At 28.3% G+C, this 26676-nt stretch overlaps 2 protein-coding genes across 2 annotated transcripts; one reads left to right on the top strand and one right to left on the bottom strand.

The window, feature by feature from the left end:
- Positions 1 to 2858: 2858 nt before the first annotated feature.
- On the bottom strand, positions 2859 to 8431 carry LOC103579491 (F-box only protein 33). The gene is made up of 5 exons (XM_053739027.1): positions 7952 to 8431; positions 7721 to 7815; positions 6875 to 7072; positions 5955 to 6783; positions 2859 to 4399 (listed from the first exon to the last, which is right to left on the bottom strand). The coding sequence occupies exons 1-5, from the start codon at positions 8054 to 8056 to the stop codon at positions 4268 to 4270; spliced, it is 1359 nt and encodes a 452-aa protein (XP_053595002.1). The 5' UTR covers positions 8057 to 8431; the 3' UTR covers positions 2859 to 4267.
- A 995-nt stretch (positions 8432 to 9426) lies between these two features.
- Positions 9427 to 26664, top strand: LOC103579492 (tyrosine-protein kinase hopscotch). The gene is made up of 12 exons (XM_014441457.2): positions 9427 to 9825; positions 11466 to 11764; positions 13709 to 14071; positions 14152 to 14355; positions 16711 to 16988; positions 18832 to 19171; positions 19261 to 19420; positions 19503 to 19624; positions 21139 to 21292; positions 21377 to 21701; positions 23235 to 23662; positions 25811 to 26664. Exons 1-12 carry the CDS (start codon positions 9724 to 9726, stop codon positions 26471 to 26473), a joined length of 3438 nt encoding a protein of 1145 aa, XP_014296943.1. The 5' UTR covers positions 9427 to 9723; the 3' UTR covers positions 26474 to 26664.
- Positions 26665 to 26676: the final 12 nt, after the last annotated feature.

Below are 26676 nucleotides of genomic sequence, written 5' to 3'. Positions count from 1 at the left end.
AAAAACAGCCTTCTTTCTTCCTCTCTCGTTCTTTCGTACATCTTTCTAAGAATTCATTTTTTATTTAAACTTTTTTTCTTATTATTTTGCTTAATATTTTATCACAGATGTTTAATTTACTTGCCCGTGTAGAATGACAACTCTAGCTCACTCGTTAACGTATACAACAATACGTAGATATAATTTATTATTTTATTACAGTTTTACTACTTGATTAGTCATTTAATTAGTAATATAATACACCAACAATTAAGTCCCCATCATATTTATTTATTTGTGAGTTAATATGCCGACGAAGTTGTTGTTAATCACAGATATTATAATCCTGGCTCCCTTTTTACGGTTTATTTATTTATGATTATAATTATTCTCATATAAACATGGAACCACAATAATTACTAAGGCCTGCCCTAGTAAAAAAATATATACGATCGCTTTTTAAAAAATAGATCTTAACAATTTGTTAGTTTTTTTTTATTAATTACCTCGCTATAATACGCTTTCGTTTGATATTAATTTACAGTTATTTTGATTCCTGGCAGGCGGCTCTTAACAGTTAACATTTTTTCTTATTATTTATTTTCTATCATTAGAATCTTGTAGTTGGCATTTTTTTTAAATTATAAAAAATAATTAAATATTTTTTTTTTATCCTAAAGTTGGCAGACAATTAAAAATTTTTTTATTTTTTTCAACAATTAAATTTGAAGGAAGAAAAAAACTAAAAATATGCACATGTAGGAAATTTAAAAAACTACAAGTGCATTTTATTGAAATATTTTTTTTTTTATAATTTATCATTTTTTAATAAATCCAAAAATTATTAGTCGGCTAATTTCAGTATCATTTGTTTATGACTGAAGCTAACAGACAATTAACAATTTTTGAATTTTTTTTCAATAATTTCTTGAAAAAAAAAAAAAAATGCACATGTAGAAAATTAAAAAAACTACAAGTGCAATTTTTCAAAATATTTTTTTTTTTTTAAATTTATCGTTTTTAAAAAAATTCAAAAATTATTAAACGTCAGCTAATTATGATTTTTAAATTAGAAGACAATTAAAAGTTTTCAGATTTTTTTTTAACAAATCAATTACAAAAAAAAAAAAAATAAATAAATAAATAAATAAAAAAAAAATATGCACATGTAGAAAATTAAAAAAACTACAAGTGCAATTTTTTCAAATATTTTTTTATTTATAAATTATCATTTAAAAAAAAATCAAAAAATTATTAGACTTTGCCTAACTTCAGTACAATTTTTTTTATATTAAAAAAAAAACGCCAACTTTTTTCGTCTATAATTATTTGCTGGGGAAATTTAAAAGTGAGTTCGAGTGAGCTCTGGGCTTGTTCAGATCTAAACTATTTCATACGTATCGTCTTCTAATATAACTGGACTCTCATTCATTACACTTATTGTCAATTCGTATACATCATATATATATCATATTTAAATATATTTGCTGACTCAAACCAATCGGGAGTTAAATATTTAATCAAACAATTAGTGATAAATGTGAGCCTCAATACACGCAGCCTATTCAGTTCTATAATTGCGTTAACGCTTTTGGCAAGCTCAGTCTTATAAATCGTTTGTTATTTTATCGCATCTTAATATTTATCTCCACTAGTTTGTATAATTGATTTTTAAAATTCATCTAATCTTGCATTGTGCCCACACTGAACGGCTACACGTGTTCTTTTCTCTACTTAGCTTTGTACAAAGAGGTTTTTTTTACCTCGAGAAGACGATCACGCGGTATTACTTGATTGTTATTTTGTTTATTTAACTTTTTTTTTTATTTATTTTCACTATACGCACTGATAATAATGCTGTCGATGTTTATTATTATTTTTTTATCTCTGTTTTATTACTTTCTCTCTCTCTTTCTCACTCTCTCTCGCTCTCGCAATTTCACTTTCTTCCTCACATTGCAATACATTATTTTTACTTCATTTAAAAAAAAAATATTAATAATAAATTCAGGCGTAAAGTGATAAAAAAAAAAAAAAAAATAAAATAAACAAATAAAAAACAAAAAAATAAGTCAGTTAAAAGAGACATTAAAAAGTTAACATAAAATATTTTCACAAGATGTTAATTCATCGCTCTAATCATTTTTCATTTCTATCTAATAAACCAATTACTTTTAAATTGCGCGGGGCCGCGGGCGTGGATATTTATTTAATTATTTTTTTTTATTTTAACATTCTCACGAATATTAATCGTTTGTTTAAAAACAAACGACTCAGGTACATATTAAGGCCCGTCCTGTTTTGTTTTTGTTCACTCAACAGTTTGTTATTTTCTTGATTATTATTTTTTATTTTAACTTGTTTTTTATTTTGTTTATACTTTCCACGCAATATTCATACGATTTTAAATAATTTTTTGGCATTTTTTACGACAAGCATACATACATGTTACTAAATCTTTTTTTTTTTTTTTAATTCCATTATCAATAGTACAGAGTACTCGCGCCTTTTATCTTTAACACAACGAATGATCCCGAAGTTAACAGACTAAAATTTTGGATTTTTTTATGAACAGTTAAATTTGAAGAAAAAAAAAAATAAAAAATATGCACATGTAGGAAATTTAAAAGACTACAAGTGCAATTTTTTTAAATATTTTTTTTTTTTATAATTTATCATTTTTCAAAGAATCCAAAAACTATTAGTCAGTTAATTTTAGTATCATAAAAAATGATACTGAATTAGCAGACATCTAATAATTTTTAGATTTTTGAAAAACGATAAATTATTTAAAAAAAAAAATATTTCAAAAAATTGCACTTGTAGTTTTTTTAATTTTCTACACATACATATTTTTATTTTTTTTTTTTTTTTTAAATTAAGTTATCGAAAAAAAAATTCAAAAATTATAAACTGGCTGCTACTTTCAGGATCATCATAAAAATATATAACTCTTAATATCAAAAGACAAAAAATAATTAAATTGTATCAAAAAAAAAAACAAATTTTAATTGCCATTATCTTTTAAAAAAATTTTTTCCCCAACAAACTTTTCGATAATTTCCTAAAAAATATTTTTTTCCACCTTAACTACAAATATTTAATTAATTTAAAAGATATTACTAGCAATTAAAATCTTAAGAGACATAAAAAAAAGTGTAGAATTAAAAAAAAAATTAAAAAATATTTTGTATTTCAACTGATAACGATTTTTTATGTCAACATTACAAAGAATCTTTAATCCTAATCAATAATACAAGATCTCAAGTCCGTAGATTAGATGTAAGTAACATATGTATGCATGTGCGCTGAATAATTATATCCTCTTACGACTAGCAAACTAATCCGCCTAGTTGAAAAATAGATGTTCGCAATGGCATTGACGGCACAATATTTACCGTAAATCGCGTCGCGATAGAGTAGTATGTATGTAGTAATAGTAGTTAACTCTTACGATTTAACATTAAGAGTTAACACACCTCAATTTAAATTAAGGCGCTTCTTTAAAAATATGTGCGTCCGATTGGTTGTCGTATTAAAAATAACCTCGGGTCGCTGTATATTATTTTATAATCGCGTTCTACACGATTATTGTTATTAAATAGATCTATCATCTCGCCTGAATTTAATTAGGCATCGTTATTAATTATTCATATTCTACGGAGCAATTACTTTATCCTTTTTTTTCCTAATATAATTTCCAGCAGTTGAAAAAAAAAAAAAAAAAAAAAACAATACAAGTAATATATCCCTACTTTTATTCTGGAATCGCTTCGTTTTTTCCATTGGAAGATCACCGGGTGATTATGTATTTTTTTTTTTTTATCTACTTCCCTCTTTTATGTTAAATATAATATATATGTTTTGTTTGTTCATTTACGCGTTGTGTCAATCCACGAATTTAATTTACGACTGATAAAGTCGAAGTCTTACTGGACTCTGATAGCAGAGTCCATACGTCACGTTTTCTCTTATCATTTAATAATATTTTAGTCAAGTGCAATTAATGTTTTTACTCAACTTTTATAAACAGGGAACATTTAAATTTTTTTAACGAGCTCTTATTCACTGGCTATCGCATTAATTGGCGATGGTTCTTAAATGCATAGAATATAATAAAGGAACGTACTTTTGATTATTTTTGTGAACAGACGTTTTTTTGACTTACATTCTCTAAATGATTAAATAGCGATGATGTTTTTTTGTCGCGATGATGCTGATGTTTTCCTGGTCTTGGTTTATGATGGTGATTATGATTGTGATTATAAATAATAATATTTGCGATAAATTACTTGGCGTCACTGAGTACCAATGGCATTATTACATCTCTGCTGTCACCTGCGATAGCGTCTATCAGCACTGGCATCAGTTCTGAGTCTGAGAATGTCTTCCAATTACCGCCGAGTATACTATTGATTTCCTGTTTATTTTTTTTTTTTATTTTTAAAAATAAGAAAACAATAAAATAGATAATGGAATACAAATTGAATATATTTACATAAAATCTATACTTGGTTTAAGTTCTTGAAACTTTAATTATCTATTATTCTGTGTAATTATTATTATTATTATTGATATTTTAGATGAAATTTAAAATTTATATTAAAACTATTGATTCTAGTAGGTTCCCAGATAAAAAAAAAATTTAGAGGATAGAAAAAAGGTAAAATTTATTAGAAAAAAAAAAAAAAAAAAAAAAAAATGACATCCGGCCGGAGTGGAAGTAAATTTCTTACTGAAATAAATTAGAGCCTCAGTAAAATCGGTAGTAATTATAAATAAAAAGTAAAAGAAAAATAATGAAAGTTTATTTTGTAAATTTTGAAATAGTTTTTATAAAAAAGAGCGCGGTCTTTAACTTGAAATTCTTATTAGTTCAAATTACATTAGAAACTGTGAAATTTTATATTCCGACGTTCTAATGTCTAATTGTCTAGCTCCATTTAAGAAAATTCTTCATTTATGCGAAAAAAAGTAATTTGAAAATTTTTTTTTCATCTAAAAATCAATTTCATATCTAGTATATGTATAATATTTTTGTCTAGGTTACTCAAATAATATTTTTTCTGACTATTATTATCTGAAAATTGCATAGAATTATCTACTAAAAAATATTAAGTCAGACAATTTATAATAATTGTCTCAATAATTACAGTTTAATACTTTAATACTTTAAGTTTTTTATACGAGGGCCTTGTTTTTGCGTTAAAAACTGTAATTTTTCTACTATTATTTTTTCCATGTGTTCAAAAAATTCTGATAAAAAAAAAAGAAGACGCTCTGTTTAAAAAAAACTGCTTTTAAATAAATTTAATAATCTTCAATAATATCAATAGAAACTAAAAATACTTTTCTTGTAATTAAAGTGACAAGAACTTTAATAAAAGAGGCCGTTCATAAAATCCATCATGCAAAATTTTACGTTTTTAGACCCCCCTATCATATTACATTAGAAATGATAGACCCCCTCCCCCTTAAAAGATATATGGCAATTAATACTCCAAAAATTTCTATATTTTTAAATATTTATTATTTGCAATAATAAAATTCTAATAAATCGATAAAAATTTGTAATAATGAAAAAATAAATATTTGTTATTTATCAAGTCCAAGAATTTTTAAAATGATCGTTGATATTGAGTTACAAAAGAACTGATTATCACAGACCGCAAGTGCTGACGTAGAAAAACAAATATTAAAAAAAAACAAAATATAAGTAAATATAAATATAACAAATTATCGAGCTATTATCACGGAAATATATACGTAGAAATATTTGTATATTTACAAATATGAAACTAATGACTTTCTATATCAACAAAAAAATAAAATAAAAAAAAAAAACCGAGAGAAAAATTTGCAAAATTATTTAATGAGCTACGAACGATTTCTTAGACCCCCCCCCCCACACACACACACATAAGTGCGAAGGTATTTAATGAGCGGCCCCAAAGAAATAAAATAAAAATACTCACGGATCTGACTTCTTTGTACTTATAATGCGACATATCATCTTCCTTGATATCATTTTCAGCAAATTCAAATCTTCGTAAAGTGTGACCTCGTAACCGAGCAATTGCAAGCAAATTTGTATGATAATATTTATGACCAATGTATACTATTTCCTGAAGATTAATGCAACGCCAAGCAACCATTACTAAACCATCAGGATTTCCATCAGTTGGTGGTAATGACAATTCGTTATTGTCTGCAGAATCAATCCACATAAGAGACTTCAAAGTCGTACTATAATATGATGCGATCGTGTAAAGAGCTCCAAGATTAACATATTCACAGAATAAAGCCTTGAAGTGAGTGAGCGGCATCTTACGTTTGAGTATTTGGCGTTCTAGGACGGTGACACCTGTGTAGGCGTGCAGTAAATTTAATCTTAGCTCACAGCGAGGATTTTTTTGAGTAAACAATTCCCAGGCATCGTCTGATGTTCCGGTATAATTTTCCTTCCAATTATGAACATGAACAACAAGTCGTTCTAAAGTCCCACTAGTCAATGACCCCAACATCGTGTCATTTAAATAATCGTAGTCTAGTGTAAGGATAGTGAGGCTTATAAATTGCTGGAAGGTAATACTGTTTAATATCACAAACTGATAGTTTTCAGGATCTTCTTTAACTGAAGCTAAACCAAGATGAGTCAGATGTTTTCCGTGATAGTAACCCAACATCTCAAGAACTTCACCCGCATTTAGTACTAATTCTTCAACACAACCAAGTGTCAGTGCTTCCAGACGTTTTGACGTTTCAATTATTTTTATTATCGATAGATATAATGACTCCGTCCACCTATTAGTCGTTGACAAGACAAAATATCAGCTGTCATCAAGAGTTATTTATTTTTTTTTTTTTTAATTAACTAACAAATATTCAAACTTACGTCTCCAATGCCTCCATGTCATCGTAGCTGGTGAATGACCACTCGAATGTTGATGTTGATGGCTCGACAAAAAGCCGACGTAAATTTCTATTCTCACATAAATTCTGGAGCAATTTTTCTAACTCAAGACTGCAATGGGGAATTTGACATCTCACTGTTGCATTTTGAACGCTCAGACCAAAACAGTCCCCTAAATAACTGCAATTATTTTTTGGTATTAAGAAATAGTAAATGTAAACGGCTTAAATGAAATTATATATATATATATATATATATATATATATATATATACATCTATGAATCTAAGAATTAATTTAATTTAAATATCATAACAAAGAATTAAAAATATGAATAACAAAAATTAGTGAATTAATAAGATGACAATTTATAAATTTTGAATAAATAAATAAATAATGAAATTTAAAAAAATGCGCGCGCGGATTTTTGTTGATATAAATACGCATTTTTTCATTTTTATTTACTCCCCATAAATTTGAAAAGTTATCAATCGTCAACAACATTCACACTCACACAGAAAAAGATAATTTGGTGAAAGAAGTATTTTAATATTGAAAGTAGCAGGCATTAAAAAATAAATGTAGCTGTAACTGAGGATTGTAAATTTTCAAAATATTGAACTACGTCAATAAAATGTAAATCGAATAAGATAAAAAAATGCGCATTTATAGAATTTAAAAATCAGTAAATGCATTTTTTAAATTTATACATTCAAAACTTAAAAATTCTTCTATTTGAAATTAAAAATATTTATCATATCTGCTACATTCGCACTCATACATAAAAAAATTTAATCTCAACGATAATAAATATCAGAATTTTGTTTACCTTGACCACAACGAATTTTTAGTGTCATCTAAAACGAACGTGATATCTTTCCAGAAGGCTGGATGAAAGAGCGCTTGTCTCCAGTTTTTACAAACCTGTATAAAAATAAAAAATACATATTGACATATTTATATAACTATAAATACATTCATACATATGAATGTTTTGATAACGCAGAGAAAGTTAATGACGAAAGTTTATTACAAAGCAGCTGGTATACTTGACACTTACCATGGATGCATTTATTCGGTCTTTATGTTCAAGATATGAAAATATTTCTAGCATAATAACACTGGGAAGTGTATTCCAGTAATACCCGTTGTCCTGTTGTTCCATTGTCAATAACAATTTATTTATATGTAGATATAGATATTTAATACTACAGAGATTAGACTAATAAATGGCTGGTTGGATAGTGCCGAGGTCAAGTCCAGTGGTTTAGATGTGCTTCAGTTTACTTTCTTAAGATGGTTATCATAAATTAACGTCTAGGTTATTACGCATACGTTAATTTAAATTAATCTATTGATTTATAATTTTTCTAATCTACTCGTTGTTTCCCGATGTAATATTTTTTTTTTTTTGTAAATAAGCCTCGACTATTATTGAATACCAGATAAATATATGACCATCGTACAAGTACGAGACTACGACAGTCTTCGGGGACAACACCAGAACACACAATGACACAACGACTAATAACTGGCTGTGGCTGCTGCGGCTGACAACCAACAACAGTGCCGTCATCTGGAATTTTAAGAAATGTCAAAAGGACAAACGGAAGTAAATGTTGATAATAAAGAAAATTTATAAATTTTGTTACTTGGTTGATAATGCAGGTGATGAGTGTGAATGTAGCTGACAAGTGTCAATTTTCAAAATTTGAATAAATAAATAAAATGGTGAGCTCTTTTAAGTTGGCGGGGGGAATTCAATTTTTGACAAATTTTTTGTAGCAATTCGTTTGTTCGTTGATTTTTCGTCAATGTTCGCTATAATTAATTATTTGTTAGTTTTTTTTTTTTTTTTTTTAAATAAATTTTTAAAAATTTATTTGAAGTTAGCGGTGACTATACTCATTTTCTATTCTTTTTATTTTTTTTCCATTTATTTTGATTTGTTTGTTAATACCCCACCAAAAATAGGGTTTATTCGTTTGTTTTTATATTTATAATTAATTATTAAAATTTCAATTATGCCCGTTGATCTAATAGTAGTTGTGCGCATACGCAAGTGTCTGCTCTAGGTTTAAAATTTTTTATTGTTTTCATTATTATTTATGTTTTAATTAAATGAGTAATCTTACCAAGTAATTATCAAATCCTGTTGATCATCTTTCACATTATAAGAATATCCAGGTATTTACCGGAGAGTAATGTCAATCAGCCACAATAAATTTTATTTAAAAAATTTAAAACATAGAGTAGACATTTGCGCATGCGGACAACTACTATTAGAACAACGGGCATAATTAACATTTTAATAATTAATTATAAATATAAAAACAAACGAACAAACGCTATTCTGGTGGGATATTAACAAAGAAATCAAGATAAATGGAAAAAAAATAAAAGGGATTGAAAATGAGTATAGTCACCGCTAACTTCAAATAAATTTTTAAAAATTTATTTAAAAAAAAAAAATAAAAAACGAACAAATAATTATTTATAGCGAACATTGACGAACAAACAAATTACTAGAAAAAATTTGCCAAAAATTGAATTCCCCCCGCCAACTTAAGAGAGCTTCCCTACCATCAGTCTCGCGCACGCTCTCGTACTTTGACTGTATTTTATTTTTTCTATTTATGTCATTTATATAAAATAACCACACAACACATAACCTCGCTGCTTGTTAAATTTTTTTTGTTATCAAAAATACTTTTCCGAAAAAATGTGGCCATATTACAATAAATAACAACCAAATCATTAAAATTTTATTTCATTATTAATTCTAGTTATTTTAAATTTTTGAATTTTGAGTAATTAATAACTAAGGGCAGAATGGAAGAAGACAGATTAGTGACTATTTATTTAGCAACAGAAATAAATTTGCTGACAATTTCATATCCTGGAGATTGGACAGTAGAAGATATTTGTATTGCGGTAAAATATTTATATTTATTAGTCATATATATTATATAATTATCACATGATAATTTGTTTTTTAAATTTCAGAGTTATCTTAATATAAAAAACAATTAAATACAATTTTATTTTTAAATTGTAGTCCCGGTTTGACAGATCACTGTCCCAATTTTAAAAGTTGACAATTTCTGTCAAATTTAATATCAACATAAAACTTTTAGTCTTTTGCATCTATTCAGTCTCTATTAATTTCATTTTGTTTTTAAAAATAAATTCAAATATTAAAAAAGCCCAAGTAGTACAGAGACAACATTAAGATGTCATTTGAAAGAACAAGACAAATTTTTTGTTTTTGTTTCAAAGCCAAGTTATTTTATATAATTAAGAAATACAGATGGTGGTCCCAGGAGTCACGAGTCATAGGAAATTTGTCTAATGTCTGCTACATTCACACTCATAATTTGTCCTCTTTTTTCCCTCCTAAAAAAGTCGTTTCAATTTTTTTTATGCCATAACTTCCTGATTGTTTTGTCAAAATTTTGGTGTCTTATCGATGTCAAAACACAGCCTCAAAGCTCCTATATTATAGATGTCAAAATCACGTGTGTTACTTGGGAGTAAAGGATACTTTCGAATGTAATAAAAAGGGAGGCAAAATGGGTCCCTTAAAAAAACTAAATAAATTTTTCAGAACAGCACTTGGCGCGTAACCGACATGTCCTTGGTTTAACTTCCAGATTATGTTTAAGCTTTGAAAAAAAAAAAATTAATTTCAAATTTAAGTTCAGAAATTTTTTAATTTACACGAGTTAAAAGTTAACCACAATCTCCAACACTCTGCAAGAGTTCTTTATTTTTGAATCATTTGAATTAAACCAAAATCTTTGGGGGACCCATTTTGCCCTATCTCTCCTAGTTCTACGTGGAGTAAATACATACAGGGAACTTTATTTAAAAATGAGTTAAATTTACAAAACTCAATTAATTTATGAATTAATTCATTAATTATCATTACCGTGATTTTTATCAGCTTCCGGAAAAATGCATAAGTTGAATTCCGTCGTAAGATTTTCATCATTCGAGTCCTATAAATATTAAAAACGTAATTAGAAATCTAAAATCCAGAAATTCGTCTAGTACTGTCGACTATTGAGGCCATTCTCAGACAATTCCCTCCCCCATTTTAAAAAAATTTTCAATTACTTTCAACTGTCATGAAGGTATTGGAATTTTATCAATTAATTAAAAAAAAAATAAAAGCATTAATTGACAAAAGAACAATTTCGCAGAGATATAGATTTAAAAAAAACTTATAGTTGATATCATTTGGGAGAAACTTATCATTGAACTCATCTTGATATTTCTAAATCAGATAAATAAAAAAAGTTTTATCTGTCCAAGTTAAAAAAATTTTTTTAATTAAAAACCGATGGACTAGGCGGTAAAGTTTTATAAAAATAAATACAAGCTGGATAATGTCAGCGGTAAAAATAATATTTAGATATGACATGAATAATTTTTCCTCCACACACCAGCAGTTTAGAATCCGGTAGAAAAATAGCCCAGTAATTATTTTAAAGAGAATCTGATAGGCCAAAGCAACTTGAGACGATTATTTAAATGGTGGTACTTAAATAAATAATTAAAACTTTTTTTAGGTATGCAAACAAATTGATATTGGACCAGTAGCAAGGCATCTATTTGCACTGAGAAATAAATCAACCAGACTTTGGTTTCCACCTGGTTACAAACTAGGACCTCAAGAGAAATGTAAAATTGAATTCCGTTTAAGATTCAAACCTACGTCTCTTCAAAGACTGAAATCAATAGACTCAAACGCTTATGATTATTATTTTCATCAAGCACGATGTGATGTATTAGAAAATAAAGTACCAGATATTGTTTATGAAAAACATAAAAGTGAATTGATTGGTCTGGGTGTCAGTGATATGTACAGGTAATTTATTATTGCTATTATTTTATCAACTATTTACATACACGGAAAAAAATAAATAGTACTGGTTACTGTTCCGTTCAGTAATCGACGAAAAGTATAGGGAAAAATACATTTTAATATGACTGATTGATATTAGAACAGGAGTAAGTCATTGCTTAACACGTACCATTACTTTTTAAACAATAGCCAATGCTGTGCTACACAGTACATGAAACAAATGGCTGGTTACTGTTAAAATAATCGTCGTTGATGGTTCAAGAGTATACAAACCTCTCAGTCTCTGCACAGCTCTTGTTGCTGTATAGAATGTAGGAACTTATTATTTAATGATCGGAATGATAACAGATCTCGTAGATCTCATTAATGTCCAGAACAGTACTCAGTCCTTTTCTGACATGAACGGTTTTATTTCATAATTCGAATTATGATGTACTTGAAGATCGGAATGTTTTTCGCCAAACGAAAATAAAAGAAGAAAATGAAAAGTCTACTGGATCTAGATTTCTGAAATTTTTCGCATAGATGCTGGTATGTCAGCCGAAAATTGCAGCCACTCTAGTTACCCCTCAAGTCACCTCTAAACAGTAAAATTACATAAATTTTTCTCATTTCTGCTGCGTGAAAAACGTTCCGATCTTCAGGTACATAAATTATTAGTGGAAAACATTCTTTCGTACGGCTGTTTCGTAAAAAAACTTCAAATTTGTATAGTTAACAGAATATTCAAGAGACTTTTGAATTTTAATATTTCCAACGTACGTGTAATAGAATAGATGTTTTGACTGATTTCGGAAAAAATTATAATTTTGCAGTTATGAGATTTACCCAAAAAGAAGACTATATGTGTCTTTACTAGTCTTGACACTACAGAAAGAAAATTTAATTGTTTTCTTATCAACACAATTGATTTTTATATTTCTTAGCAATTATTTCTTATATATATATATAAATTTTGTTTATTTCCCGCCTGTACAACTTCACACTTTTTAATATTCCTTATAAAACTAGATAAATGTCTGGTATTTTATATTTTATTCGAATCATATATATTTTATAAACTAGAGTTTATGAACCGTCTTCTTGATGCTACCTGACGTCTGCTTTCTGTTTTGTTTCTCTATGCGCTTTGGTCTTATTTGACTATCATAAGTCTCATCCTCACTAGTTATTCCTTTTTCCTCATAATTCTCTTTCAAAAGATTTTTGTTCATTTCTTCCCGAGTAAAAAAGAATTTGTCCCAAAAAGATTAAAAAAAAAAAAAAATAGTTTGAAATATGGAACTTTTAAACTTGAGACAAAACTTTGAGTAAAATGTAACGTTTTTTAATTTTTATCAGGCTATTGATTTCTAATAGAGAGTTTTTTCTAAACCAGGGTAAAATGTAAAAATATATTTTGCGAAATGGATTTTCAAAAACATTCTTTTTTGACTTAAATCTCGTTTATACAAAATCCTAGATAATTTTTTTTTTACTATCAAAATTACAAAAGTTTCACTTAAAGTTATAAGCTGTCTCAAGTTTAGAAGTTCCACATGTCAAACTTTAGTAGAATTCTACTATCTCTCCTTTCAGTTTTCCCTTTATTTTGACACATTCCAGCACGTGGCTCAGATTTTCTTCCTCCTTTTCACATATTCTGCCGCATGTTTCTTTAAATCTTTTGCTTTTTAATCTGTCAATATTGCAACATCTTTTTCTTACCCACTGCTCATTAATCTCCTTTCAGTTTCTCATCTCTTCAGTAGTTTTCTTCCCCTATTTCTTGTTTAATTTCTTTGTACATACTGTGATATTTTGAGATGTCAATTCTATGCCGTCCTTGAATTTCCTCTTCCAGCTTTGTCTGTTTTACCTCCACTCTGTTGTTTATGTCGCCCAGCAGAAGTAAATAATAAAATATTTAATTAGCAGTGTAATAATTAAATAAATTAAAAATTTCAGAGTAATGGTTGAGAAACAAGTACCTCGAGAGATCGTAGAGTCTGACTATAAAAAATATATACCTAAAGAATGTATAAAAAGGCATTCATTTTTTATAAAAAAACCAATTCACAATGCACTGGGACGAATATCAGGTCACGATGCGACCTACGTTAAAAAACAATACCTCAATCAATTTGAATGTATGGCGCCAAATTATCCGTATGAAGAATATAAAGCTCTTATGGATAAAGGAATCACTAATCCACCCTCTCGTGTCTTGCTTAGAATAAATTCATCAGAAGTAACGTACTGTGAAGTAGACACTAACAACCAGTGGACTACACTCTGTGCCATAGAAGATCTTTGTTTTGTATCAATAAGGTAATTAATCATTTTATTTTAATTACACTATTTATTATTAAAATAAATACTGAGGTGCTTGTTCTTATTTATTGTTACAGACAAGACAATACTGTAGAAGTATCACGAAAAAGTGGAATTCCATCGTACCTGAAATTTTCAACAAATTCTTTATTAATGTCATTTGTGTCGGCATTGGATGGTTATTACAGATTAGCTGTCAAGTGGACGTTTAATTTGTGTGGGGATTTTATTACGCCTAGTTTAGAAAAATTACATCGGCTGAAATGTCATGGACCTATTGGGTATGGTTATATTTTATTTAATTAACAATAAAATACTTTTTTTATGTTAATAGAGGTTCTTTTAAAATCGAATGGGTCGATTTGATTTGATACGAATAATTCGTTCGAACTATTCACACACCCCTAATTACATATTGCTCATACTTAACTAGCAGTGATGTCCTAAATTTAAAATTATCAAACATGTATCACTGCTCACATATATTTTTATAAATACTTCATTACTTCAGACTTAGATTCTTCTTATAGACTATTAAAAATATAACTTCTGATGATACTTCATTGACTTAGGGGGAAAAAGGTCTGTGATACAAAAAAAAGAGGATATTTTTGTGATTTTTTTCTCAGAGTACGTTCTTTATTAAAATTTTAAAAATTTGTGACATGGTTAAGCATCAATCCAAGAATGTTCAGCTAAATTTTCAAAAAAAAATATTTAAAAATAAGCCAGTGGTAGTGGGGAGAGACGAGTCACTAAAAAAAAAGTCTCCATAGTAGGCAGGATAACTCATGACTGTCTCACCTGAAATCAAAAAACTAAAAAGATTTCTTTAGTACATAAGTTTATCTTAGATTTGAACGAAGGATTTTTTTAATAACTACTTATTTTTTAATTAAATAAAAGGAAGAATTTTTGGCGAAGATCAAAGTTAAATATTATTTAAATTATTTACTTTAAACGTTAGAGAAATTCTCCGGAATTGAAATTGTTTAAAAAAAAAAAAAAAAAAAAAAAAAAATACACTCCATTACAATATTCAATAGGGATTAAAGTTGGTTTACAAAATTTACATTACAAAATTTTTAGCTTGAAAAAAAAAAATAGAAAAAAAAAGTTAACGTTATTTTAGCATTTCCATAAGCTAAAAAAATAATTTATTTATATATTTCGGAGAGGGAATTATATTCTCTCGCTTATATTATATTAATTAATATGTTATTAAGTATTTTATATTCTGCTCATTATAAAAAATTTATGAATAAATTGTGCCAATAACATGTGGGTGTGAGTTAGTCAAATATTAAATATGTTACTCGGGTATTACAGATTAAATTGTTTTAGTCTATAATTTTCAAATATTTTTTATTTTAATATTTTATATAAATAACGAATTATTTTTTATTCTATTAAAAAAAAATTAAATTGTGATATCGCTTTTTTTTTTTTTTAAGGAAAAATGAGTGAGACCGTAATTTTACGAATAAGTACTATGATATTAAATAGATTACTGATAAAAATTACTCAATTATAGATTTCCCGTTAAATTTAATCGCAATCATTAAGAGTTTTAGAATTTAAAAAAAAGAGGGAATTTTTTACCCCTTGTTTTCATAAAATTTACACGATCGCTATTAATAATTTGTTAAATTTTTTTTTTAAATAATCGGAGTAATTACGGTCGATATTTTTAAATAGTAAACTAGAATATGTAAATTTAACACTGCTATTTTAACACCGCTTTCGGCGTTGAAATTTAATACTGAAAATTTTAACTCCTACACCACCTGGACTTACCCCTTTTTTTAGAATGTAGCCCCCTACAAAAAAGTCGCTAAAAAAAAATACTTTTTAAAATTTTCATTTAAATTCATGACGGATTTTTAAAAAAATAAAAAAAAAGCTATAATAAACGCTGCCTATAAACGTTACATACTACGATGATTTGAAGATAAAATAAGATTTATTATAATTTTGTATTTCACTTTACGAGCTCCGTATGTTCAGCGCGATAAAATAAAAAGTACACACGTAACTTCAGTCTATATATTTTAAAAGAGTGAAGTTTTAATTTACGAATTTGTTTTAGATTTAACTTACATATTTTTTTTTTACCGCTCATGTAATTTAAATTCAAAGAAAATGGCGGGCATAGAAATTTAAGACATTAATTTTAGAAATATTTAAATGCATAAAATTACAATGATTAATTAACATTTCATGTACTTGCAAAACAAATCAGCGCCTCGGTAAAACTGAGTTGAATAACACGACAAAGCAAAAGAAAAAAAAATGTATATATATATATATATATATATATATATATATATATATATATATATAAAATAGGTCAAATCGGGAGAAGTTTTGTCTAGAATAGTCAGAAATCAGTGATTTAAAATTATATCGTACAATATTTCCTTCATATATTCAGTAATAACTGACAGGTTCTCATTAATGCTCTATTTAATATCAGAGAATGTTAACTTTTGTTTAATTAGTTTTTCCGGAAATTAAAAATAATTGAAATGGATTCCAATGAGAACATTCACTGCTATATTTTTTAAATGTTTTTTATCAAAGTTGAAACAACTGAGAATATACATAAATAAATATAGAAATTTTAAATATTTCAGAGGTGAATTCTCTTATGCGAAGCTGGAGCAAAAACGTTCAAATAAACCGGGAACATATATACTGCGAGAATGTGAAAAAAAATACAATGTTTTTTATCTCGACTCATGCGGAAAAGATAACAAACCACGTACTTATAAAATTGAACAATTTGGACCTGAATCGTTTATTATTTCGGAATCTGTACAGATATATAAATCAATAGCACAAATAATATCTTCGTTCAATGATCCTGAACAAACGTTATATTTATCTGAGTGTTTACCTCCGTCTGAGTATGGTAAGTTGTTTTTAATATTATAAGAAATATTGAAACTTATTGATCTATTTTACCTTTATTTTAATAAAAAGGAGTGAGTAGCAATCGGATGTTGAGACTGGTCATGTCATTGCATATCAACTTTCTCGTTTTAAAGATGTCGCTTCCGGATAAATTATTAAAATGTCGCGTATCCTTGTGGACTGATGTGTCCGCTGATCATTTTTAGTATTTTACTTTATAGATGGTTGGTAGAATCGTTAAGTATCGGATATTGTTATATATATATGTATGTTGAAGTTATTAGATATCAATATATAGCTGGTGACCTAGTGATCTAATGCGCGTTATTGACTACTACATCAAAGACAGATTATTTTACATTTACACTAGTGGCAGATTAGCTGACAGTTTCGTCCCGAGTACTTTCTCGAGTACTGAGTAAAGCTTTTGGATGCACGCTGCCTTAGACTGTCACTATATATATATCACAGATATAAAAACTGTGCCGCTGTTTTTGCTACTTCGTCCTTAGTAACGGCTAGAAAAATTATTTTCATTCATAATTTACATATTTCATTTTGTAACTTGAGAAATTTCACCAGTCGCGATCACAACAAACTACCAACTCACTTAATCTTTGATTATAAATATCACGGAATAAAAAACTTTTTTGTCATACAATAATTCATTCTTTCATAGTATACTTAAATTTAAAAAATTCAAATTTATCTGTTTTTAAACTACACAAGTTCAAAATAATACTTATGCATAAAATTAAATTATTTAAATTTAATTTTAAATAAAACTTGTAAAAAATTAAATTTATCAAATTATAAACCAGCCCAAGTATTAAATAATTAAAAAGACATTGACAATAAAAATTCAATAAAAAGTTTAATCTGTTGATAAATGACACGCTCTCGGTTAATTATTGTCAGTGCAAAAACTAATATTGTGAGAGTACACCTGCATAATTACCAAAATAACATTTTGCAATATTTTTTTTTTTATTTTTTATCAGCTCACAATAAATGAACCCCTACTCCAGCATCTTTTTTTAAAATTTATACTTATAATAAAAAAATTTCCTGAAACATTTTTCATTAAATTTTTTTTTAAAAACTAAAAACATTGCGAATAAAAAAATTTAATTGAGTTTTCATCGAGTTTAATGGACTACTAAATCAATAATCAAAAGTTATAATTGATTATTTTTCAACATAAAAATCACACCAGTCTCTGATATCCTCGACTTATTAAAACAGTTAAATTACTCCAATAACTTTAACCAGATTTATTCACATTTACTTTTATAATATAAAGTATATAGTCCGTACACTCGGCAAAAATTCCATTGAGATATTATTTTATATGAAACTTATAAAAAATCAAGTTTATCAAGCTATAAATTAGGTATGCACAAATAAAATTCGAATAATTCAATTTTTTTGATAACTCGAATCTTCTAGAATCGAGAAAATTTTCAATATTTAAAGAAACCAAAAAGATGTTTTCGTAGATTCGTGTCTGAGTTCTACCTACCTCTGATAAAAATTTAAATTTCGAGAAAAAAAATATTCTAATTTCAAGTCATTCAAAATAAAATTTTCAAATTATCCGTAAACTTTTAACTAGTCCAAGAATTTACAAATAATTCAGAAAGTCGAATTATTCGAAAATATTTGAACTATTCGCACTCCCCTGCTATAAATGATCCCGAGTATTAAATAATTAAAAAGATATTACCAATAAAAAGTTTAATCCGTTGCTAAATGTCACTCTCTCAGCTTAATTATCATCAATGTCAAAACTAATATTGCGAGTGTACACTTGTATAATAATTGTGACTTTAAAATACCAGATCAATCGCCATTATTGATCTGTGCGATCGAAAGAGTGAGTAATGACGTTGCCGCGGATGAAGAAATAATAACAACGGTATTAGAAGGTGGTCTTCGTGTCATTCCGCCTAATCAATTACAAATATACAAAGCTCAACCTTTCACCGAAAATAATGTTAAGCCAGGCAATGATGGGCATGGATCATTAACAATTGTTTACCGTGCCATGTGGCGTGTAGCCAAAGGAAAAAAATTAGAAGCTGCAATAAAATTATTGAGAGACGAAGAATGGAGATACACGAGGGAGTTCCAGGAGCTAGCTGGTAAATGGGGCCAACTACGATCCAATGCACTCGTTAGGTAAATCCCTAAATCGATTCATGATAACATTATCAATTTATATATTTTCTTGTCAACAATTAACTTTATTTTAATTACTTATAAATTAGGTTGTACGGATTAACGGTCTCTCCGGCGGTGGGTACGTTGATGGAACTAGTTAAATTAGGTCCACTTGACGCTTATCTACAAAGTAATTCTGCCCAAACTATTAAAACAGTTGATATGGTTGAAGCCGCAGCGTGTTTAGCAAACGCTCTATTTCATCTAGTAATTTATTTTACATTAAATATTTAACTTTCTTTTTATAATCCGCGGATTTCATTGCCTGTTTTTGTCTGTCATTTAACAGGAAGAAAACGGCTTTGTCCATGGGAACATTCGATGCAGAAAATTACTAGTTTACTCTCATACGGACACTAGTTTCATTATAAAATTAGCTGACCCGGGTTTATTCACCTACACCCAGTCTGAGTAAGTAAATAAAACTGATGATTGTATCACGAGTACGGTTCCAGGTTTAAATATTTTTAACAAAAGTATTTCTGTTACAAATTTTACATTTTCTTTGTGCAAAAAGTGACTGAATAGTAACACTGTAAAAAAAATGATGTACATCCTCGCAATTCAGGTGTTAAGGGACACTGCCCCCCCCCCCACATTTTTTTAAAAATTTAGTGACTTTCAATTTTAATGATCAAATTAAAATTTTGGTAATTAATTAAAAAAAAAAAAATTAAAGCATTAATTGAAAAGAGAAAAATTGAGCCGACATAGATTTGAAAAAAATTATTTACAGTTGATGTCACTTGAGAGTTAAACGAATTTTGGAAAATAAATTTTAGTAAAATCATCATGTCAAAATTTTAATTTTAAATGAAAAATTTTTTAGGCTAAAATTTATTTACCAAATCTCGTCTAAGTACAGTCGGACCTCGTTGTAAGACTATGTATCTGTCTTTTATATAAACCAGGTATCGCTATAGTTTGAGAGAGAAACTAACAGTCTTATAACGAGGTCCGACTGTACTAATTGATAATTGTAAATAATTTTTTTTTAAATCTGTCAGTACGCGCATTTTTTAAAATTTATAAATTGTTTTATGTCTGCTACATTCACTCATATTAAAATACCCGGTAGCGATGTTTAAATTTTTCCTGTTGTTCGGTGTTAAAAAAAAAGTACTTGTATTTTTCAAGTATCAGAAATTAAATTGAATTTCAAATAGAAAAAAAAGTTTTATTGTTTCAAAAATTAATGGTACGACAAATTTACCAATTTTTAAGAAATTCAAAGAACGTTTGTCTACAGTGAGATTTTAATGTTGTATAAAATATGGGGAAGAGATTTTTATGATTAAAATCTCTGCAAACTGAATCAGCGAGAAAATTTAAATAAAATTATCAATAATTAATTTTTCATTTTTAAATCAGTAATTACCTCATGAAAAGCATCAGAGTTATAACAAAAATAATTATAAAATTTTTTTTAAATATTTAATTTGACGTGATGAAAAATTAATGCAATTAGTTTATTCTATAGGTAAATTTTTTTAGATTTTTAATTATTTATAATCGCAGCTTCATACTCCGATCGAAGTTAATTTACTCCGTATGTACACCGTTTTAACACCGGTGTCAGTTCGTTTTAACACAACGCCAATTAATTGATTTAGTAGAAAATTATTACCTTGCACAATTGATCTTCTGAGTACGCAAATGTGCTCGTAAGTAAGACTCCCTTGTACTCAGTCTTAGATTATCCTGTTACTAATACGACTGTAACCGAAACACGGCATCGAACGTCAATCCATTAACCCGATATCGACTGCCGGCGGATAGTATCCTATTCCTGTGCATTTATATTCCTCATTAAAAGTAAAATTTACGACCTGGAACCTCTGAGTACAGCAACAATTAACGGAGAATAAATATTTAATAAATAAAAAATTAAACGTGTTTACTATTAATTATTAATTATCAATTAGCATTCACTGGCTACCGCCTGAGTGTTACGATAATCCTGAACTCGCTCGTAAAAGTATATCTGCTGACGTCTGGGCATTAGGAACAACCCTCTGGCAAATATTTTCTCGAGGCTCAGTACTTCCTGTCCTCCATGATATCGATTCAATTAAAAAGGTTTTTAATTAATTAATTCAATCGTTAATTCACTGAGTGTTGAATAGATTTAAAAGTAAAATATATATATTTTTTATTACTTAGTTTTATTTGAGTGGTAAGCGGTTGCCGATACCCACAGGCTGTCCTACGGAAGTTTATAAATTGATGACTGAGTGTTGGGGAGATATTAATAGACCGAGGAAACAACCGCAAGTGATAATGCGTGATATGAATCGAATACTTTATCAGATTTATAATTCAAGACGTATACATGCTTACGCTACGGCTTTTCCTAAATTATTCAACAATCGTGATCATACTGATGACAGCAAGATTACTGATAATAATTCATTATCTGACTGCGAATCAAGAGCCAGTAGTATATTTACTGATCGTACTAGTCTTCCTTGGGATGATCCTGATGACAGTATGTATAGATGATATTAATAATAATAATAATAATATACTGTAAAGAATCGGGAGTGAATGTGGATTTTATTTCAAACTGAATTCACTCCGTCACTTAGAGTTCCGGAGTTTACAAAAAAATCACTCTGCATGGAGCGAATAGGGATTTTTTTTGGGCGGAGTGATTTCGGAGTGACGCGGATTTTATTTAAATCCGCATTCACCGGTCCGGAGTTTTAATACTTAAATAAATTTATATTTAATAGAAACAGCTGTTAATTATAAACATAATTATTTAAATAAATAATTCATTGAGATATTAATAATTAAACTTAAAATATTATCTTTTTAATTTATAAAATGTTTTAGTAACTCACTAAATTATAATTTCATATATATAATGCATAGTGAAAATATTAAATTATTGAATAGCTGTAGTGACATAGTTTTTATGGGAATATTTTATATTTCGGTGCAATATGAAATGTTATCTCGTGGTATGGTTGATGTAAGCCATACGACAGTTTGTGACTCAGTGTAATTATATTTTTGCAAGTTTTATTATCAGCTGGTTATGATTTTCAAAAATAATTTCGCGTGAATATATTAAAAGGGAGCTCGTAATTATTTCCGTACTCAATATGAATGTCTAAATATCAAAGACCTAAGCTCACTTTGTATTAGTGATTTTTTTTTATAATTAATATTTTCCGGAAACCTCCTTTGAAGTGAAACGCACTCGGAGGGAATTAAAGGGAGAAAGGGATCTGAGATGCAAAAAAAAAAGAGGAGATTTTTGTGATTTTTTTTTCAGAGTACGTTTTTTATTAAAATTTTTAAAATTTGTGACATTATTAAGCAACATTTCAAGAATATTCTGAGAAATTTTCATAAAAAAATATTTAAAAATAAGCCAGTGGTAGTGGGGAGAGACGAGTCACTAAAAAAGTCATCATGCCGTATGCAGGATAACTCATGACTGCCTCATCTAAAATCAAAAAACCAAAAAGATTTCTTTAGTACATAAGTTTGTCTTGGATTTGAACGAAGGAATAAACAAAATATTCATTTTTGAATTTTTGGTAAAGGTGCAATCAAAAAACTCTGTTTTTCGCCAATAATTCTTCCTGTTGTTTAATTAAAAAATAAGTAGTTATTAAAAAAAAATCTTTCGTTCAAATCCAAGATAAACTTATGTACTAAAGAAATCTTTTTGGTTTTTTGATTTTAGATGAGGCAGTCATGAGTTATCCTGCCTACGGCATGGAGACTTTTTTTTGAGGTGACTCGTCTCTCCCCACTAGTACTGGCTTGTTTTTAAGTGTTTTTCAATGAAAATTTAGCAGAACATTCTTGGAATGATGCTTAATAATGTCACAAATTTTCAAAATTTTAATAAAGAACGTACTCTGAAAAAAATATCCCCCTTTTTTTTTAATCTCAGACCCCTTTCTCCCCTCAAATAAATAAAAAGTCATCCACTCCGCAAATTTTTTACAGTGTCATAACAATAATAAATAAATAAATAAAAAAAATTTTACATTATTTACAGGCGGAGCTAAATTAATTCAATTTAACGAAGCTGATAATGAAGCTGAAGAAGAATTGTCACTTTACTTGGGATGGCTCGCAAATACTGGTGGCATTGGAGACAGAGGTGGAGGTGACGGTGATAAACTTGGATTAAATTGTTGTCGTGAACCAACTGTTGATCAAATAGTCAACAATTTAAATGAAAGCGTTGGTCACAATGGCGGACCTCTCGGGCAAATGCAAGGAATTTTTGAATTAGACGCTGATTGTAATGTTATACTGCAAGGCAAAATTGGCCAAGGGTTTTACGGTGAAGTTTATCGAGGTACTCTCGAACGAGATAACTCTAAAGATATCGAGCCTCAGCTGGTAGCTGTTAAAAAATTAAAAACTCGTGCAGTGGAAGCCGATTTACGAGACTTTGAACGAGAAATCTCCATTATGAAGGTACAGTATATTTATTAAACATATTTTTAAATCAAACTCGAGCTCAATACCCGTCGGTTTATTACTCCAGCCCTTTGAAGTTTTTATTTTTTATGCGAGTCTTGTTTTTATTGAACGACTTTTTAAAATGTTCCGTTATAATAAAAAAATATTAACAAACTTTTTTTTTTTTCAATTATAATTTACTGTAATTTTGACACCAGAGTTTTCATTGGCGCGTGCAATACAAAGCTTAAAGTTTGTAAAGAAAAATGTCCATTAAATACTTTATTTAGTACAAGCAATTTTACACGATTCAATGAGTTGATAAACTTGTTTTACTTTACGCGACTGTTTAGTCGATAGTTATTATGTAAAATTTAAAATTAATAAAAAAAATAAGTGATTTTGAATAATAAAACTTTTTTAAAATTATCAGGTTTTTAATGTCGAATTGTTAAAGTCGGCTGAAGTTTAAAGAATAATAAAAGATTGTTCATTATCCATTTTTCAGTGCTCTATCGCCGTAATATAGAATCTCATTGTGTATGTAAAAGCTTTGAAAAGTTTTAATTACAAACGAGTCGGGCAATTAGCAATTTAATCTTCAATTAATGTCCCGTTTTACAAGATCGAATATTTGCCAAGTGTACGGACTATATACTTTATATTATAAAAGTAAATGTGAATAAATCTGGTTAAAGTTATTGGAGTAATTTAACTGTTTTAATAAGTCGAGGATATCAGAGACTGGTGTGATTTTTATGTTGAAAAATAATCAATTATAACTTTTGATTATTGATTTAGTAGTCCATTAAACTCGATGAAAACTCAATTAAATTTTTTTATTCGCAATGTTTTTAGTTTTTAAAAAAAAATTTAATGAAAAATGTTTCAGGAAATTTTTTTATTATAAGTATAAATTTAAAAAAAAGATGCTGGAGTAGGGGTTCATTTATTGTGAGCTGATAAAAAATAAAAAAAAAAATATTGCAAAATGTTATTTTGGTAATTATGCAGGTGTACTCTCACAATATTAGTTTTTGCACTGACAATAATTAACCGAGAGCGTGTCATTTATCAACAGATTAAACTTTTTATTGAATTTTTATTGTCAATGTCTTTTTAATTATTTAATACTTGGGCTGATTTATAATTTGATAAATTTAATTTTTTACAAGTTTTATTTAAAATTAAATTTAAATAATTTAATTTTATGCATAAGTATTATTTTGAACTTGTGTAGTTTAAAAACAGATAAATTTGAATTTTTTAAATTTAAGTATACTATGAAAGAATGAATTATTGTATGACAAAAAAGTTTTTTATTCCGAGATATTTATAATCAAAGATTAAGTGAGTTGGTAGTTTGTTGTGATCGCGACTGGTGAAATTTCTCAAGTTACAAAATGAAATATGTAAATTATGAATGAAAATAATTTTTCTAGCCGTTACTAAGGACGAAGTAGCAAAAACAGCTGCACAGTTTTTATATCTGTGATATATATAGTGACAGTCTAAGGCAGCGTGCATCCAAAAGCTTTACTCAGTACTCGAGAAAGTACTCGGGACGAAACTGTCAGCTAATCTGCCACTAGTGTAAATGTAAAATAATCTGTCTTTGATGTAGTAGTCAATAACGCGCATTAGATCACTAGGTCACCAGCTATATATTGATATCTAATAACTTCAACACACACATATATATATAACAATATCCGATACTTAACGATTCTACCAACCATCTATAAAGTAAAATACTAAAAATGATCAGCGGACACATCAGTCCACAAGGATACGCGACATTTTAATAATTTATCCGGAAGCGATATCTTTAAAACGAGAAAGTTGATATGTAATAACATGACCAGTCGTTATCCCCATTTTTTGAGTCAGTTACAGATGTTTTTAAAGTTGACCGCACTGCAGCAGTTCTAAACTCCCATATATCACTAAAAAATAATCATTTCGCAATAAATTTTTTATTTTACCAAGCTTGAAAAAAATGTCAGACCACAGCCACAAAATAATTCTCTTCAGAATTTTCCCAGCTACTTTTACATTTCCTAAAGAAAAATATAAATACGTAAAACATTTAAATGAATTTTACTGAGTAATTAAAAAAAGTAATTTGTTAATTAAATTATTTTACTGATATTCAAATTTCAGACGCTAAATCATCCGAATGTTGTTAAAATTCTTGGTGTAATATCTGAGCCAGAAGTCTGTTTAGTTATGGAATTCGTTAAACATGGCTCGCTCCAAAGCTACTTAGCAATTCATCGTGAAAATCTTACTCACAAACGACTCCTCGGTATCGCACTTGACATAGCAACTGGAATGGATTACTTGGGACATCAGAGTATCGTTCACCGAGACTTAGCAGCCCGTAATATTCTCGTGGCCGACGACACAAGAGTCAAGATAAGTGATTTCGGATTAGCCCAAGTCACCGGTAAAAATGACTACTACATTTTGCAAACGAATCGCGACTTGCCCATCAAATGGTATGCGCCCGAAAGTTTGCGCGACGGTAAATTTTCACCGAGATCGGATGTCTGGTCCTTTGGAGTGACCATGTACGAGACATTTGGATTAGGAGAGGATCCAAAACTTCCAGGTATCGGTAGTCAACGTAATGACAGCAAGGAAGAAGGTGGTGCCGAATTACTGGCGGCATTGGAACGCGGAATACGACTGCCATGTCCGCCTAATTGCCCTCAGACTGTTTACGTAAAACTTATGTACCCTTGCTGGCACTTGCAAAGTCATCAGAGACCAGACTTCGCTATGCTCTGCAGTGAAATTCATGATTTGATTTCCCAGTATTGAATTCTGCAGTATATTTTTGTCGGATATACTTTTCAACACTTACCTATACTATGTACATATATATATATAGATAATTTATAATAATTTTAAAAATGACTTGTTTTTTTTTATTGAAACATTTGTTATTGTTACAAAATATGTATGAAATGATTTAAAAAAGATAAATCTATTTATAAATATTTACAAGAAAATTTATTTCTATA

This window comes from Microplitis demolitor, chromosome 5 (assembly GCF_026212275.2).
Source record: "Microplitis demolitor isolate Queensland-Clemson2020A chromosome 5, iyMicDemo2.1a, whole genome shotgun sequence".
In the NCBI taxonomy this organism is placed as follows: Eukaryota; Metazoa; Arthropoda; class Insecta; order Hymenoptera; family Braconidae; genus Microplitis; species Microplitis demolitor.
This window is presented reverse-complemented; position numbering and strand designations above follow the sequence as displayed.

What these genes read in the sequence shown, in the direction of transcription:
- LOC103579491 (XM_053739027.1), bottom strand. Translation starts at nt 8,056, where the DNA reads ATGGAACAACAGGACAACGGGTATTACTGGAATACACTTCCCAGTGTT. An exon ending in AAAAATTCGTTGTGGTCAAG is followed by an intron (nt 7,073 to 7,720) that starts GTAAACAAAATT and finishes AAATAATTGCAG; the next exon opens with TTATTTAGGGGACTGTTTTG. An exon ending in GACATGGAGGCATTGGAGAC is followed by an intron (nt 6,784 to 6,874) that starts GTAAGTTTGAAT and finishes AACGACTAATAG; the next exon opens with GTGGACGGAGTCATTATATC.
- LOC103579492 (XM_014441457.2), top strand. Translation starts at nt 9,724, where the DNA reads ATGGAAGAAGACAGATTAGTGACTATTTATTTAGCAACAGAAATAAAT. An exon ending in AAATGTCATGGACCTATTGG is followed by an intron (nt 14,356 to 16,710) that starts GTATGGTTATAT and finishes TAAATATTTCAG; the next exon opens with AGGTGAATTCTCTTATGCGA. An exon ending in GAGAAATCTCCATTATGAAG is followed by an intron (nt 23,663 to 25,810) that starts GTACAGTATATT and finishes TTCAAATTTCAG; the next exon opens with ACGCTAAATCATCCGAATGT.